The 18,663-nt window shown below is 42.6% G+C and overlaps 1 protein-coding gene across 1 annotated transcript in view; it reads left to right on the forward strand.

Annotated features, from left to right (window-relative positions):
* The window catches only part of zdhhc17 (zinc finger DHHC-type palmitoyltransferase 17), a 73,163-nt gene that overhangs the window by 18,437 nt on the left and 36,063 nt on the right, over positions 1–18,663 (forward strand). The window contains exons 2-8 of the mRNA XM_055154110.1: positions 4,999–5,102; positions 7,785–7,907; positions 8,049–8,126; positions 11,964–12,108; positions 13,695–13,759; positions 13,910–14,072; positions 15,362–15,487. Of these exons, the coding sequence (XP_055010085.1) occupies positions 4,999–5,102; positions 7,785–7,907; positions 8,049–8,126; positions 11,964–12,108; positions 13,695–13,759; positions 13,910–14,072; positions 15,362–15,487 (804 nt within the window). The remainder of the gene's footprint in view (positions 1–4,998; positions 5,103–7,784; positions 7,908–8,048; positions 8,127–11,963; positions 12,109–13,694; positions 13,760–13,909; positions 14,073–15,361; positions 15,488–18,663) is intronic.

The following is an 18,663-nucleotide window of genomic DNA, read 5'->3' on the forward strand; positions in this document are numbered from 1 at the left end:
TTTAACACGAGGCCGTGGTCCAGGTCGGTCTCGGGGACGGGGACGGGGGGGGGGGGGGGCATTGATCTGGGGGCATCTCGAGTCTGTTTGAGATGAGCAGATGGTCGCCGTCGTGCTCCTCGGGGGAATAAAGGTCTGAGTCTAACATGTCAAACAGCAGAAGCTCGGAGGAAATGGAGGAGGGAGGCGGACACGGCTCGATCTGATGCTCAAATATCAAACTCGATTTCAGTACTAAGGAACAGACTCTGATACCGCGATGATAAAAACACTAAACACATTAAATCGTAGTACTTTCTTTTATATTACTAATAAGACTTTTGATGAGCCCAGTGTCCTTGATTTGCATTTTCCGGCTCTGTCAGCTCAGATTGTCTTGTGTTTTTGTTGTGTTGTGTTGTTGTGTTGTGTTTTTGTTGTGTTGTGTTTTTGTTGTGTTGTGTTTTTGTTGTGTTTGGAGTATTTTTCATGAACAGTAGAGCAGGTCACATACTGCACCTTTAATTATAATTGTTACATAATTCACCTTGTCTTTTGTGTTTTGCAGTGTATCTTTAAAGCTCACAAGAGTCAGTTTTAGTCCTGGTTTAGACTTGGATTCATCCTGGTCTAGTACCTGGTTTAGTCCTGATTTAGACCGGGTTTAGATCTCAGTTACATCTGATTTAGACCTGGTTTACTCCTGGTCTAGTCCTGGTTTAGTCCTTGATTAAACTTGGTTTTCTCCTGGTCTAGACCTGGTTTAGTCCTTGTTTAGTCCTGATGTAGTCTTGGTTTAGTCCTGATTTAGTCCTGGTTTAGACCTGATTGAGATCTGATTTACACCTGGTTTAGTCCTGGTTTAGACTTTGTATAGTCCTGGTTTACTACTGTTTTAGTCCTGGTCTAGTCATGGTTTAGACCTGGTTTAGACCTTGATTAACACCAGTTTACTTCTGGTTTAGTCCTGGTTTAGTCCTAGTTTAGATTCTGTTAATGGGACAGTTTTAGTCTTGGTTTTTGCTCAAATGAGTGTTTAGTTCAGAATCAGATTTTCTGCACTTTTGACATCCCCAGTCACTTCACATTTTTTTATTGGAGCTTTTTATTTGATTTTTGTTTTTGTGTCTCATCAATCTACTCTCCGTTAGTACAAAAACACAAATGTCATTGTCTCACAGTGGGACAATTACAGTGTTGCAACGCAAAGTTCAAGAACAGTCGACACCAAAATTGTTCAGTCTTGTTACAATTAAATCAACACTTTTTTCAAATGTTTTTCAAATGCAGATGTTATTTCTTTGTCTGGAATGTTCCACAGTATGGCATTAAACCTTTCTAACTCCGTGGAGACCGAACCAGACCATGTTACAGGTCAGGTCTGTGGAGAGGCGACCCCGCTCACAGTCAGAATGCCTGTTTTTCTAGGAAACTTTCAGCTATAAAACCACCTGTAATTGAATAAATGTGAAGTAAAGCTGTTTAATGTCACACTGTGGAACATTCTAGGCAGAGCAGTGACATCTCCATAGAAACGAACAGGCGATAGTGCACTTTTTAAAGCTCACAAGAGTCAATTTTGCGTAATGTGGAACCTTTAAATGCAGCTTCCTCCGCGCTCTCTTCTCTTGTTTATGGATGTGGCCGCACCGTATAGTGTTTTTTTTTTTTTTTTTTGTGGGAGCTAATTGTCCCCGTTTCTATGGAGATTAATTGAATGATGGTGATAGCACGGAGCCATGTGATTGGTTGATTAGATTCTCTTGCAGCGGAAGTCTGTAAACACAACACCGCTCTGGACAAAGATGATATTAAACCAGGAGAGGTGGAGTTTTACTCAGCTGTATGGACCTGAAGGGAAATTGGATTAGAAAATGAACTACGACTACAACGACTGCAAATGTACCAGAGCAGAAAACATGGAGAATCATATTATAACTGTTGTGGTAGCTATACAGAAGGCTAATTTTGCAGGCAATGTTTTTCTTATTTGTATAGCACAGTGATACTCTCTATTTTTTTCATAAGAGCCACATTAGAAGAGCAAAATCAAGAGAAGAGCCACATATACCCAACATACGCCAACAGACCAAGACTGCGTTCAGACTGGAGCCTGAAGTGACCCAAATCCAATTTTTTGGCCCCTATGTTCCTGTATCTGATCTTTTAATGTCAGTCTGAACGACACAGATCCGATTTTTTCAAATGTGACCCAGGACACTTGGATATGTGCTCCTGAAACTGATACATATCTGATCTTTTGACATGTGACTTCAGTGTGAACGGCCAAAGTGCATTCATCCACCTACACGTTATCAACAAGACACAAACGTCACTATTCTGCGCTGAAGTAGAGAAAATTGTTAATGAACTCCGTGTCACTGAAGTGAAGCACATCACCACTCACCACTCTTGGCTCCGTCTCCACATCCACACGTTCCTTTCAACGGACGTCGCTGCCGCTGCCCCACAAAACACCACGACCAAAAACCTCGTCCTTCTCCTTCTCAATCTCCTCCTTAAAACAAGTAAGTTGTTCATGTTCTGGCTCCGGTACGAGAGGAACTTTAAAATCTCCAGGTGCTCGATGCTGCGTCCATGTTTGGACAACTTCTGTAAACACAGAGACGCTCGCTGCGGTTGACGTCGTCGTGTCTCCAGTGTCACATGTGGGACACTTTTGGGCCGTTTAATGTTCACACTGGAGTCACACACAAGTCACATTTAATTGGAAATGTTAATGACCTCGCAAAAACATCAGATTTCACAAAAAAATCGGAATTGAGCGTGAAGCCCTGCAGTCTGAACGTAGCCCAAGTCACCTTTACAAATGTGCATTTGTACATATGTCATCATCATCTCGGCCTGTAACGATAACAAATTTTATTGGACGATTAATTGACCAAGAATTTATTGTGATAAACAATAATACTGACATTTTGAGACAATTTTCAACTAATATAATGACCATGGAATAAAAATGCAAATACGCCGTTTCAAAGATCAATAAACTTGACTTTCTAAAGAACATTTAACACAGGAACTGCAAGACAAACAAAAAGAATATGCCTCAATAAAATTTAGCATAAAACATAAGAATAGCCTAATGTGGTCTAGTCCTGCACCGGGTCGGGTACCTGCGGTGTTCGTAATAACACATCCTGTTTCACTTGAGGGAGCCTCTGTCCTGTCTGGTGTCGTGTCGGTGTCTTGTGGGATTTCAGTGGATGTTGGGCTCTCCCGGGGGCGGGGCTTGTTGTGTTGCTCGGGTATGGGTGTTTGTCGGCTGTTGGGGTTTGAGCCATTTCTTCTTTTCGTTTGTGCTCTCGCCTGAATTTGCCGCATGTGGATGTGGGTATGACTCTGTTTGATTAAAAACACACTTCAGTATCTCAGTGTTAGGATCTTTACCCATTCTGAAGGTGAAAGATTGTAATTTATTAGTTTATAAGGCCCCATTTACACGTACACGGGTATTTTTTTAAAAAACTGTGACATTTCCCTTCGTTTGTTCTCATCTTTAACACACAAACCACAAATTTGCCTCTGAAAACAAATCTTTCTGAAAACTCCGGCTTCAGTGAACAGTCTGGAAAACTACGGTTTGACGTTTGCGTGTAAAGTGAGATAAACAGAGTTTTATGAGCTGACGCGCCGACACTTTTCATGTGTTTGCATTTGCACACACAGCTGATGTTTCATATCCATGACCCGAGACCAATGAGGCTTTAACAGATCTGTGGAGAGGCGAGCCGCTCACTAATGCACTTTGTTTTTCAAGGTATTTTTGAGTAAAACTTACAACTGTAATGAAATAAATGCTACAGGTTTGAGTCTAATCCAGGCGCTGCCCAGAGGTTTGGTGTAGTTATAACCAGTGTTGGGGAGTAACAGATTACATGTACCGGAGTAATGTAATCAGAGTACAAATTATGAGTAACTGAACTGTATTCAGTTACAGTTACTGTTTCAGTGACTGGTAATTGGATTACAGTTACTTTGTCGAAATAAATGCATTGCATGGCGGTATTTTTCTGTTTTCACATTTTGCCCTAAACCAGGACTAAACCAGGTCTAAACTAGGACTAAGTCAGGACTAAATCCAGGACTAAACCAGGACTAAAACCAGGACTAAACCAGGTCTAAACCAGGACTTAATCTAGGACTAAATCCAGGACTTAACCCGGTCTAAACCAGGACTAAAACCAGGACTAAAACCAGGACTAAAACCAGGACTAAACCAGGTGTAAACTAGGACTAAACCAGGACTAAAACCAGGACTTAATCCAGGACTAAAACCAGGACTAAAACCAGGACTAAACCAGGTCTAAACCAGGTCTAAACCAGGTCTAAACCAGGTCTAAACCAGGTCTAAACCAGGTCTAAACCAGGACTAAACCAGGACTAAACCAGGTCTAAACCAGGTCTAAAACCAGGACTAAACCAGGAGTAAACCGGGACACTAACAGTAGGTGGACATAATTAAAAGCAGCAGTGATCTCATATAAAAATAATTTCTCTATCAGTAATATTTTTAATACGGTTAAGTAAAGTCTGGGCTTTTTAATTGTCTTTAAGCAGATTTATCTTATGTTCAGATTTCCTCGTCTTTGCTTTTCTACAGCAAACAGTTACCTGATCATGGAGACTTGGGCTCAACAGACAATTTGAAGACGACCAACGGGAGCTTGCTGGATGTGGTCGCTACATTCATGTAGTTTTAAAAAGCATGACAATATCAAGTAATCCAAAGTATTCAGATTACATTACTCACTTTAAGTAATTTAATGGATTACGTTACAAACATTTTAAAAGTCACCAGAGCGATACATCCTGGGCGTGTGCTGTGCTGTTGTTACTGCTTTGGTGTAAATTGTGGGTTAAACAGAAACACTGAATCACCACAGAAGCGTCTCTCTCCATGTGGCCACAAAACTGTCATTGTTGTTTTTTAATATCGAGTTAAAACCGAAGTCGTTATATTTACATAGTTTTGTGTTTTGTCTGTGTGTGTTGTAGGAGATCAAGCCCCAGCCTCACTACAACCACGGCTACAGCGAGACCACGAGCCGCAAGAACCACGTGGACGACTACAGCACCTGGGACATCGTCAAGGCAACGCAGTGAGTAAACAACATAACACACGACATAACATAGTGACCTGATTAAATAAAACATCTTTGCAATCCTTGTACACTTTAAATTAGGAAACCGAAAAACTGGAACTGATTTAAAGTTACTGTTACTGTCTTTAATCAGATCTGCGTTGTGTATTTTCTGTCCTCTGGTGTATTGGTGTGTAACGTATATTGTATATTGTGTGTGTATGTAGATCTAAAACTTAATCAGCAAATTAGTGATGTTGTAAAAGCAAGTTTTTTCCAGCTAAGACAACTGGCCAAAATTAAGCCTATTTTGTCTATGCAACATTTTGAAACTGTCACACATGCATTCGTGACAACTGGATTGGATTATTGTGATGCACTTTATGTTGGTGTGAGCCAAAATGCGCTTTCCCGGTTGCAGCGGGTCCAAAACGCAGCGGCTCGACTTTTAACTGGAACCTGGAAACACGAGAGCGTCTCACCTGTTTTAGCTTCTCTCCATTGACTCCCAGTGTCTTTTAGAGTCGATTTTAAAATTATTTTATTTACTTTTAAGTGTTTGCACGGCCCAGCGCCCTCCTACCTCACTGACTTGATCCACCCTCACGTCCCCTCTCGTACTCTCAGGTCTGCAGATCAGCTCCAGCTCACCGTCCCAAAAACTAAACGTAAACTTCGTGGGGACCGTGCGTTTTCTGTTTCTGCCCCTTGGTTGTGGAACCATTTGCAATTAGAGATTAGAGGCCGAGTCTGTACCTGTTTTTAAATCACTCCTAAAAATTTACCTTTTTTCACCGGCTTTTAATAAGTGACATGTATATTTCTTGTTGAGTGTTTTACTGTTTTTCTATGTTTTTAGTAGCTTTATTTTATGTGTTTCTTTTACTGCGATTGTTTGTCTGTCCTGTGTTTGTGTACAGCACTTTGGTTTACTGTAAAGTTTTTAAAGTGCTTTATAAATATGGTATGGTATGAATAGGTCAGGGATTGGCAACCTTAAATACTGAAAGAGCCATTTGGAAAACACCCGGAGCCACAAAACCCCTTTGACTCTAAAATGATTAAAACACTGCAGATCTTTTTTTACCTGTGTCTCTGTATAAAAGACTATTGTGTGTTGCATTTATGAAATCAATGAAATGCTACTGAGAACATGGAATTTTATTTCTGCATGTAACAAAAACATTTTGAGACTCGATTTGAGTCCTCGTAGGAAATAAAAATCCAATCTTAAATTATCCACTTGCAGCGAACCAAAAATGCATCTGCTTCTGTGTTAACGTTCAGTCTTCTTCTGAAACTTTTCTTTTCTTGGATTTATCCATCATTTTCCTACCAGGGGTCCAAAAGCTCAATAAATCCTGCTGCTGGTGTAGGGGCCGGTGAGTCCAGGCTGCCAGATCTGTGCCGCGTGTTGCACTTCAGCAGCTTTGACGCATATTTTGAGTGACAAAAATATTGAAAAAATTGTATTTTAATGATACACGATTACCATTATCTACAAATTTACAATTACATTTAAAAATGAACAAACTAAAAATATATATATTGTAATTAAATACTCATTATTTATTTTCCAAAGTCACAGGGAGCCACAACTGAAGGATGAAAGAGCCACATGGATCTGTGGGTTGCTGACTCCTGGTGTAGTAGGGTCCAGTCAAGTGGTAACGGAGGGAAACGGGCAGATTTTTGACATTCAAATGTCTCTTATTCAGAAACTAGAGGGACTATTGAAATAAGTAAAGTATCAGAATGTAGGAAAGAGTTACACTCCAACAGGGTAAAGTTAAACCTGTGATATTCTTTCAAGTTGTTGACAAAAAATTAAAAAACTCATGTCGGTAACGGAGAGAATGAAATATGCAGCACTTTTTGGGCAATAAATCCAAACAGTGAAAACTCTTGGTTCTCACTTACATATCCTTAACAAACTGGTTTGAATATTTGCTTCATATAGTTTTCTACCATATGGTACAAGATTAGGTTGAAAAACCTCTTACTTTTTGAGTAATTAAATTTTTTTATTAAGAAAGGTCATGGTAACGGAGGGAAAAGTAACGGAGGAAAAATTGTGCAAACAAGTAGAAGGTGCAGGATTTTACATCATTTGTTGCTTTTTTCTTCTGAATACTTTAATATTACTTCAAAATGAAAGGAAACTATTTCTATAAAATATGTCAGTCCTTCCAAGCAAATTTTTATGATTTTAAATAATTTTTTTTTTTTGAAAAATCATGTACCTTCATCAACAGTTCAAAGATGGAATAACACAAGATATGATGAAATACATCCATTTATTTACATGATTTTCAGGTCTTTGAAATTTGGGAAATAATTTTTGTTCCATGTTTCATACATGGTCTGTTTAAAACATATGGAACTTTAGAACCAAAAATGGTACAGAAAAAAGTAAACAATTTCATAAACTAGAGTACATATGTATCTGCTGAATACATTTTTATATCAGATGCATTAACTTGAATTTTTCGGTCTTGATGTTTACTTCTGCTTGACTGGGCCCACGTGTACAGGTGGTTTTGGTGTATTGTATAGTTGACCGTATGTTGTTGCAGATATGGGATCTTCGAGCGCTGTAGAGTCCATATGTATTATGTATTTTCTTTTGTTTTGTATTGTGTTGTATGGTGTTGTATTTGTGTGTTGGTGTATTGTATAGTTGACCGTATGTTGTTGCAGATATGGGATCTTCGAGCGCTGCAGGGACCTGGTGGAGGCGGGGTTTGACGTGCGACAGCCCGACAAAGAGAACGTCACACTACTGCACTGGGCGGCCATCAACAACAGGATAGACCTCGTCAAGTGAGTCACTGCCGCACGTTACACCAGACCACAGACCGTATGAAGAAGTGAACTAAGGCAGTGTGACGTCAGCCACAGCGTTCGGCTCCCGTCACATGAATCGCCCTCATGTCTGTTTTTGATGTATATTGTGTTTTTCAGGTACTACATATCAAAAGGAGCCATAGTGGACCAACTGGGCGGGGACCTCAACTCCACACCTCTGCACTGGGCGACCAGGTAACCCAACTACTGTACAAACACTGATTTCAGAAAGTTTTTAATTACATACGTCACGACCAAATGGCAGCGATTGGTTAAATAAAAAAAGTACCCGCCTACCATCTACTAGAGATGGTTAAATCCGCGGGTCGGGCGGGATGACGTGACGAAAAATTATATTTTAATTAAATTCGGGCGGGTGGTGGTTTAACTACAAAAAAAAAAAAAAAAAGAAGTTATTGTTAGCATTGTTACCTACATCTGAAAAGACGAGTCTCATTGTCTATGCTTGTAGTATGAAGTGTACGTCATGTCCTTAATTAGCCCATTTGACCTCGTTTTTATGTTCTGAAGGTTAAGGTTGTGTCGGGTTATTGATGCCTAAGGTTTACGAGGCACATATTATATGCAGTTTATTTTATTATTTCTAATTTATTTCAGCTGTTTGCCAACACATAAGTGGCTATAGGGACATATTTATTTAGTTATGCATATTTTTTCTTGTCTATTTCAATTGGAATATAAAGAGGGCATTGCCTGATTTCAATAAAGGTTCATCTGGATGAGATGATCTGTGTATTTTGTTTCGATATCAGTTATATTTTAAAACACGCAGACATTATAGTGTAGGCTGCCACTCGGGGGATTTAAAACTTAAAGAAACACCGATGGAGTGAGGCTATGACTTTGAAATAACATCGAGCAATGGCAGAATGTTCAGAATGTAACAACATCCAACACGAAGGCAAGAAGGTTCAAAAATAGTCTAGTCGGAAAACGTTGTCAATTAATTAGCTGCGCAAGAAAACCAGGTAAGTTTGGGGTTGTTACGGACAATTAAGAATGTGAACATACATGCTGAGCGAATTTTGGAATGAATGAGCTATAGAGTTTGCATTTTTATCGAGGCTCCTTAGTTTGTTTGCTGTATGATTGTTCTAAAATCTAAAATCAATCGGCGGATGGCGGGCGGGTGCGGTTTTGAAAACCTTCGGTGCAAAATGGACAGCGGACGGATGATGAGTTTTGTGTCGCGGTTGCGGATGAAAAAATAGCCCATCCGCGCATCTCTACCATCTAGGGCTGTCACAGTTAGGGAATTTCTCCTGCGGCGCAGTATAGCGGCTCAACAGAGCGGTATGTGGTGATATTGCATCCCCCGGAGTTATAACATTTCCAGCGGCTCTGAAAACTCTCTCTGATGATGCGCTTGTTGCAGATGCACATGAACCTTGGTTGTTGTGTGGATATAGTGTGTGTAGTGTGAGAAGTAACATTTGGCTTTGGAACAAGTGTCGCTGCATCTCTCCAGCTCTCACTGTGGCAGCTCGGGTCAGGGTCCCGCGCCGGGTCGGGTCAGGGTCCCGCACCGGCTCAGGTACCGCGAGAAAGAGCCCCTAGCACGAGCACGCGGAGCAGGTGTCCACAAAGCGCGATCGGGTGATGGCCGCACTTAACTCGGTGCGGCATGGAGCTCTTTGGCGGTCCTTTCGCCTGTGGTCACCAGACGGTCTACGCGGGCGCACCTTAGTCTGGGTTAGTCCTGTGTTAGTCCTGGGTTAGTCCTGGGTTAGTCCTGGGTTAGTCCTGGGTTAGTCCTGGGTTATCACGGGTACGGGCGGTAATGGGTAGAATGTTAATGAGACCGGGCGGGCGCGGGTCTCTAAAAATGGACCCGTGCAGGACTCTGGGTTGGGTCACGTTAGTCACCTTGGGCCTCTTAGTACCGCGGTGATTCATTTTTGCGGTTATTGCGACAGCCCTGCTACCATCGAACAAACGAATCCTAATGCTGTGAGGTCAGACGGTTTCCACGAAGTAAAACCGGCCGATGAATCAGGCCAGAACTGAATAAGCTCTCGATGTAAATGTTATTAATTTAGGCAGCAGTCCCCACACTGGAAAAGCTACACAGTGCACCTTAAAATATTTTTATGGTAATATTTGTGTTATAATTTGATTCTGTCTGTTGCGCACTGGTCACATTGGTCAGTGTGCGTTTGTGTACAGACTCTGGTTGTGAGGCAGACTCCGGTCAGAGGATCCTGTAGCCCGGTGGTCTGGAGCAGGTCACATAACCCCCCCTGAGCTCCGAGGATCAGCTCTGTCCTCTGAATTATTGATGACACTGACACAGGCCTCACCCCTTCTTCTTCCCCTCTCTTCATCTCACCCCCGTGTAACATTTAACATCCCTGCGACAGAATATAAGGACTTGTTGTGTACAAAACCTGCTAATCGTGTACTTAAGACCTCTACAAACATGTCTGGAAATACACGGGACTCTTGTGTTACTCCCAGTTAAAGATACCGCTTCTGGATGTATTTTAAGGTGCACTTTGTAAATTTTCTATGCTGCAGTGTCTGAAATCTTTTTAAACTTGTATAGCTTTTAGCAGCTGTCACCTGTTTGTTTCTATGGAGATGGATGAGTTTAATGCCATACTGTGAAACTTTTCCAGGCAAAACGGTTACATCTCTATGAACTCAAGCAAGTGACGTTTTGATTAGAATGTTTCCCCTCATCAAAATGTACCTGGAGTTGTGTTTTTTTCTGCGCTGTGTCATTAATCCACTTAATCTAAAGTCATTTTCTCTTGAGCATTCATTCGTATTTTGCCAGTTTAGTTGCGTCATAGATAATAAAACGAAACTTTCCTTTTTTTCTTAGATAAGCTTAAGCTGCGTTCAGACCGGCGCGTCAGGGCTTCTAGTTCACACGCAGAGTCTGTGTGGACGTCCTGCGTTTTTGCAGCACGTCCTCAAGCGTCAGCACTGCGTAGGTTTGGGCGGTATCCAAATTTTTATACCGTTAAACCTTCTAAGAATTTTACCGGGGTGTACAGTATTACCGTATTACCAAAATGTTTTAGTACGACTTTGGTAAACTACGAAGTCGCACCACTGTACGGTTTGTGTGTGTGACCTACAGATGTATAATCTCTGAAAAGTTTAACATGAACCATCTCCAACGCGATACAGAACAGAACAGACTCACCATCAGCAGCACATCCTCTGTCACAGAAAGAACACTCATATTCCACTGAGTCGTGTCCTTTAGTCCGACAGAAGCTGAACCGCATCAGCGACAGGGAGCCGTTTTTATCAGCGCTTATAGTTTATGCAAATGAGCCATGTGGTTTTAAGTTTTGTTTCTGTAAAATGTAAACAAATGTGCGTCTGAAGGCAAAATGTTGCAAAAAACTCTCAAAACTCGCTTCTGGCCGGTCTTACCATCTTGCCGAGGTCTCCCTTTATGAGCGTCACGTGACAGCAGAACAAAACTAATCAAACGTCATCTCCCCACACAGTTAAAAGAAACATTATGGACACTATTAGTTTTAAATCATGATAGAATTAAACTAGAAATACAGCTACACATTCATCTGTACAACATTTAAGTATCAATAAATCATAATATTATATTAGGTCCTTATGCGCTGCAGATGGTTTAAATGACGGTAATGAAACTGATACTGTTGCTACTTTCTGATACGGCGGGATACTGTGATACTGTATTCCCGTCCAACTCTAGCGCTGCGTGAATCTGGCGTCGACATAACGCATTTTGAGCCATCTGCCGTTGGACGCTCTGGATGCGCGTCAAGAGCGTCCGATGCCAGAAGTTGAAAAAGCTGAACTTTTGGCGTCAAAGGTCCAACGAGAGGCGTCCAGCTCATTTTTTGATTTTTCAGAACGAGGTCTGAACACGGCTTTAGATTTAAACAAACTTTATTGAGCCACAAGGGAAATTACTTGGACACAGGAGCTCGCATGTCACAGTAGATATAAATGTATAATATATAGTAATCTCTCTCTCTCTCCTTCTCTTTCTCTCTCTCCTTCTCTCTTCAGACAAGGCCACCTGTCTATGGTGGTGCAGTTGATGAAATATGGCGCAGATCCGTCTCTGATCGATGGAGAAGGCTGCAGCTGCGTGCACCTGGCTGCTCAGTTTGGACACACCTCCATCGTGGCCTACCTCATCGCCAAAGGACAGGTGAGGCCGGGTTTAGTGTAGGGATCAGTGTTTATCATGAGCACTTTCTCTTTGTGGAGGACTTTTAGTTATTTATCTGTACGACAATGAAAGCTGTAGAAGGTTCCAAAAGGTTTTCCTAAAAGGATTTGTAAATGAATATATATATTTTTTTCGAATTCAGTGTAGTAAATTGTTGCATTCGTATTTGACAAAAAATACAGACTATTTTTGATTGTTCATGCGAGAGCTGTTTCAGATTGATAAATGTGTTGAGAACTCATTTCCGAGTGCTGCACATTGGGTTATTGTGTCAGTTTTATAAATTACTTTCACTACATTTCCATAAACTCAATCAAGTGACCTTTTATAGTTGGAATGTTTCCCCTCATCAAAAATGTTCCTGGAGTTGTATTTTTTTTTTTCAAGCTTCACTCACGCTGTGTCATTAATGTACTTAATCTAAAACAGTGGTGCTCAATATGTCGATCGCGATCTACCAGTCGATCGCCAAGGTCGTGTGGGTAGATCGTCGTGTCTCGTCTCGGACTCGCGTTTGGACTCGGTCTTGTCTCTCACTCGAGGTCTGACACTCAACAAGTGTGATCATATTTCATTCCGGCCGCTGCTGTTGGTAATAAACTTGTAGCGGGTGCAGGAGCGTGTGGGGCGTCTCAGTGCAGCCTGTGCGCTCATTTGAAACCCGCGGAGACTCTACGGCGCATCACAAACACACACGCTCCCTATGCACGGCTCGTCTGCGACAGCGTGTGCCCTCGTGTACCAGCGTGCATCACAGGGCAGGTTCAACTTCCTAAACATCCTACCTGTCCACCTGCCTCACGTCAGCACGCCGCCCCTCGCCTTTTCACGCTCTCGCTCCTTCCTGCGTACAGCCAACACAAGCCCCTCCCACAGTGCGGCTGATTAGAAGAGCAAGACCAAACGTGAAGCAAAAACCAGTCTAAATTTGTGTTCCAGCGTTGGCACAGAGCAGGTCTACAGCATAGAGCGGATCTACAGAACAGACCTACTGCCACATTTGGCTGAAGTTTGTCTAACAAAAGTGACAAATGCATCTGTGTTTGTCACGATGTGCGTTTGGTTTGGTAAACGTGCAGAGGCTGGTAAATATCACTGCAAAACCAGAAAAGAATGAAACTCCAGTTTGGAACTTTAAAAAAACAGGTTTAAAAAATCTTCCTTCACTTTTTTCACAGTTTTTTGTGTAAAGTGCCAGAGGAAGTTTCTCTTAAAGAAGAGGTTCTCAAACTGTGGGTGAGGGTCCAAAAAAGGGCACAGAGTGTTTCAGTGCAGTTTGTTTGGCTTTTGTATTAGGTAGATCATTTTGACTTGGTCATTTTGTAAGTAGCTCACATGCTGAAAAAGTGTGAGCACCTCTGATCTAAAGTAATTTTCTCTGAGCATTCATTTGTATTTTGCCAGTTTAGTTGCATTATGATAGTTTTCATGTTATCATGCCTTTATGTTCTGACTAAAATAACGGTGTGTTTGAGGCAGGGAGGGTTTGTTTTTGTAGTTTCCTCATGCACCAGTAGATGGAGCTGTTGTACTGTGTCCTGACCTGACTCTTCTCTCTGCTGCAGGACGTGGACATGATGGACCAGAACGGGATGACTCCTCTGATGTGGGCGGCGTACAGAACACACAGGTCTGTGCAAATACAAAAGAAACTCGACTTTATTTAAACGGGCCGTGTCCTCGACTATAAACACTGTGATCCCTGCGTCTGACTGTGTTAATCTGTGCTTTTTCAATCTGTCCATATAAAAAGGATCGGTTGTTTTCCTCTTTCCTTCAGTGTGGACCCGACGCGGCTGCTGCTCACCTTTAACGTGTCTGTGAATCTGGGAGACAAGTATCACAAAAACACGGCTCTGCACTGGGCGGTTTTAGCGGGAAACACGACAGTGATCAGCCTCCTCCTGGACGCCAACGCCAACGTCGACGCACAGAACATCAAGGTACCTGCAGGGTTTTTCTTTAGTCCAGTTTCTTCAGGTCTGCTGAGTTTTTCTACAGATTCATTACAGACTTAAATGTACTGACATGGTAATTTTATAAACATGAACTAAAAAGTGAGTGTATCAAAATAACAAAACGAAGTACTGAACCAGGCCTAAACCAGGCCTAAATCGGGTCTAAACCAGGTCTAAACCAGAACTAAAAAAGGTCTAAAAAAGGTCTAAACCAGGTCTAAACCAGGACTAAATCAGGACTAAACCAGGCCTAAATCGGGTCTAAATCAGGTCTAAACCAGGTCTAAACTAGGTCTAAACTAGGTCTAAACCAGGACTAAACCAGGACTAAATCAGGACTAAATCGGGTCTAAACCGGGTCTAAATCGGGTCTAAACCAGGTCTAAACCAGGACTAAATCAGGTCTGAGCTAGGACTGAGCCAGGTCTAAACCAGGTCTAAACTAGGACTAAACCAGGACTAAACCAGGACTGAGCCAGGTCTAAACCAGGTCTAAACCAGGTCTAAACTAGGACTAAACCAGGACTAAACCAGGACTGAGCCAGGACTGAGCCAGGACTAAACCAGGTCTAATCCAGGACTAAACCAGGTCTAATCCAGGACTAAATCAGGTCTAAACCAGGACTGAGCCAGGACTGAGCCAGGACTAAAGCAGGTCTAATCCAGGACTAAACTAGGTCTAATCCAGGACTAAACCAGGACTAAATCAGGACTGAGCCAGGACTGAGCCAGGTCTAAACCAGGTCTAAACTAGGACTAAACCAGGTCTAATCCAGGACTAAACCAGGTCTAATCCAGGACTAAACCAGGACTAAACCAGGACTAAACCAGGACTAAACCAGGACTAAACCAGGTCTAATCCAGGACTAAACCAGGTCTAGACCAGGATACATCCCTGACTTTAAAGGTCCTATATTACACAAAATTGACTCTTGTGAGTTTTAGTTCATGTTATAATGTTTTTACCTCATCAAAAACAAACCTGTTTGGTTTTATTCACATGTCTGAGTAACAATATTATGAGTCTGTCCACATCACCAAAGCTCAAAACGCTCTGTTCCACCTTGTGATGTCATGAAGCAGTAGTTTTCGGTTTAGTAGAGATCGGCAATTCCAGGTCTGAAATGATCCATATGATTCTAGTGAAGGTGTGGGGTTTAAAAACACGGTGGAGCACTTTCTGTATTAGACATTAGACTTAGACAAACTTTATTTTTAATAGTTTGATATATTTGAAGAGTTTGTGTGTTGAGTGCAGTTCCTGTTTGTTCCAGGGGGAGACGCCGTTGGACTTGGCCAAGCAGAGGAAGAACGTGTGGATGATAAACCACCTACAGGAAGCTCGCCAGGCCAAAGGCTACGACAGCCCGTCATATCTGAAACGACTCAAGAGCGACAAGGTACAGACCGGGACCGGGACCAGGACCAGGACCAGGACCAGGACCAGGACCAGGACCGAGTCGGGACTGGTCCAGGGGATAGACCAGGGCTAAACCAAGAATAAACCAGGGCTAGACCAGGACTAAACTAGGACTAAACTAGGACTAAACCAGGGCTGAACAAGGACTGGACTAGGACTGGACTATGACTGGACCAGGACTGGACCAGGACTGGACCAGGACTGGACCAGGACTGGACTAGGACTGGACTAGGACTGGACCAGGACTGAACTAGGACTAAGCCAGGGATGGGCCAGGACTAAACCAGGACTGGACTAGGACTGGACTAGGACTGGACCAGGACTGGACCAGGACTGGACCAGGACTGGACCAGGACTGGATCATTACTGGATCATTACTGGACCAGGACTGAACAAGGACTAAATCAGGATTGGACCAAGACTAAACCAGGACTGAGCCTGGGCTGGACCAGGACTGGACCAAGTCTAAACTAGGTCTAAACCAGTTCTAAACCAGGACTAAAGAAGGACTAAACCAGGGCTGGACCAGGGCTGGACCAGGGCTGGACCAGGACTACTGGACCAGGACTAGACCAAGACTAGACCAGGACTACTGGACCAGGACTAGACCAAGATTAGACCAAGACTAGACCAAGACTAGACCAAGACTAAGCCAGGACTGGATTAGGACTGGCCAGTACTAGACCAGGATTAGACCAGGACTAAACCAGGACTGGTCCAGGGCTCGACCAGGACTAAATCAGGACTAAACTAGGACTAAACTAGGACTAAACTAGGACTAAACCAGGACTAAACCAGGACTAAACCAGGACTAAACCAGGACTAAACCAGGACTAAACCAGGTCTAAACTTATTATGCTCGCTGGTCATTTGAGTCCTGTTTGCGTCGACTCAGGAGTGACACGGTACGGCCCAGTCTGGACCAGTCTGAGCCTGCAGGCCGGTCTCTGTCTGCACCTGTGTCAAGTCTAATCAGGCGTCTGTGAGGTAATGACAGAGCAGCAGGAAAATCACCACTTTTTGTTCTTCAAAATCCACACGGACAAAAATACAAAGTGAACACACGTTACTGATTGATATATTTAACTTAAAATGTGGTGAGAGAACATGGACTAAAGCAGGGCAGATCCAGGACTGAACCAGGACTGAACCAGGACTAAACCAGGACTAAACCAGGACTGAACCAGGACTGAACCAGGACTAAACCAGGTCTAAACAAGGACTGAACCAGGACTAAACAAGGACTGAACCAGGACTGAACCAGGACTGAACCAGGACTGAACCAGGACTAAACCAGGACTAAACCAGGACTAAACCAGGACTAAACCAGGGCAGATCCAGAACTGAATCAGGACTAAATCAGGGCTGAAGTGGAACTAAACCAGGGAAACCAGGACTAAACCAGGACTGAACAAGGACTGAACCAAGGTGGATCCAGGGTTGAACCAGGGCTGAACCAGGGCTGAACCAGGACTAAACCAGGACTAAACCAGGACTAAACCAGGACTAAACCAGGACTAAACCAGGGCAGATCCAGAAATGAATCAGGACTAAATCAGGGCTGAAGTGGAACTAAAGCGGGACTGAACCAGGGCTAAACCAGGACTTAATCAGGCCTGAACTGGGACTGAACCAGGACTAAATGAGGACTGAACCAGGGCAGATCCAGGAATGAACCAGTGCGGAATTGGGACTGAATCAGGGCTGAACTGGGACTAAACCAAGGACTAACCCAAGGACTAACCCAAAGACTACCGAGGCCCGAACCGAGGCCCGAACCGAGGCCGAACCGACCAGGACTAAACCAAGGGACTAAAACCAAGCCAGACTAAAACCAGGACTAAACCAGACTAAACCAGGACTAAAACCAGGACTAAAACCAGGACTAAACCAGCACTAAAATCAGAACTAAACCAGGACTAAACCAGCACTAAACCAGGACTAATGTCAGGACTAAAACCAGGACTAAGCCCAAACTAAAACCAGGACTAAACCAGGACTAAAACCAGACTACACCATGACTAAACCAAAACTAAAACCAGGTCTAAACCAGCACTAAAATCAGAATTAAAATCAGGATTAAAATCAGAACTAAACCAGGACTAAACCAGCACTAAACCAGGACTAATGTCAGGACTAAAACCAGGACTAAACCAGGACTAAAATCAGGATTAAAACCAGGACTAAACCAGGACTAAAGCAGGACTAGGACTAACCAGGGGGGCGGCTGTCTCAAATTTACCCAATTTGAAAACCCCTGCAGTATGGCATTAAACCTTTCTATTGTCGTGGAGACCAAACCAGGCCAAGTTCCTGGTCAGATCTGTGGAGAGGCGACCCCGCTCACAGTCAAAATGTCTGTTTTGGTTGTTTTTTTTGTATTTTTGAGCAATAAAACCACCTGCAATTGAACAAATGTAAGGCAGATCTGTTTAATGTCATATTGCGCAACATTTGAAGCAGGACAATGAGATTTCCATAGCAACCGAAAAGTGACAGTGGTAGAAACGCGTTATATAAAAATGTGACCATTTATAGTATTTTCCTGCGTATCAGAAAAGGCACATGTCTACAACAATTCATACATTACATAAGAGTATTTTTGTGTTTTCATTCGTGTCGCCTGAAATGGAAAAAACATAATTGCACTCTAACCACAGGGGACCGTTACAAGCATGTTTTTAAAATTAGTTTTAATGGATTTCCATGCAAATAATTAGAAAAGGTCAACACTGCACCGCTTGTTCCAATAAATAATGTAGAAAAATAAAAGAAGGAAATGCACGCCACATTTAGGACACGTCTCGCAAACCGGTGCCAATCAACTTTGCAGAAATAAATAATTTTTGCGGGAGATGTTCTCGTAAAGCCTGATTAAAAAGTGTAGTAAAGTAGAGACGGGAAACAGGCCCAGCTGGTGACAACATTAGTCCAAGCCTCTCATTAGCAGTAATTAGCCATGTTTAGTGTCACAGCCAATACATTGTGTGTCTGATGAAAGCGCGCCTGTTCACTCAATGTAATATATAAACACAGCACCTGGTCTGGGACTGTTTGTGTGCTTTAAATCCACTGTTGAATGAGTACAATTATCGTTATAGCTGCAGTCAATTTGTCATTAAGGGAAAAGCAAGGCAGCCTGCGTTGGTTTAACTT

This window comes from Boleophthalmus pectinirostris, unplaced genomic scaffold, assembly GCF_026225935.1.
Source record: "Boleophthalmus pectinirostris isolate CB_2022bp ecotype Guang Dong unplaced genomic scaffold, ASM2622593v1 HiC_scaffold_18, whole genome shotgun sequence".
NCBI lineage: Eukaryota > Metazoa > Chordata > Actinopteri > Gobiiformes > Gobiidae > Boleophthalmus > Boleophthalmus pectinirostris.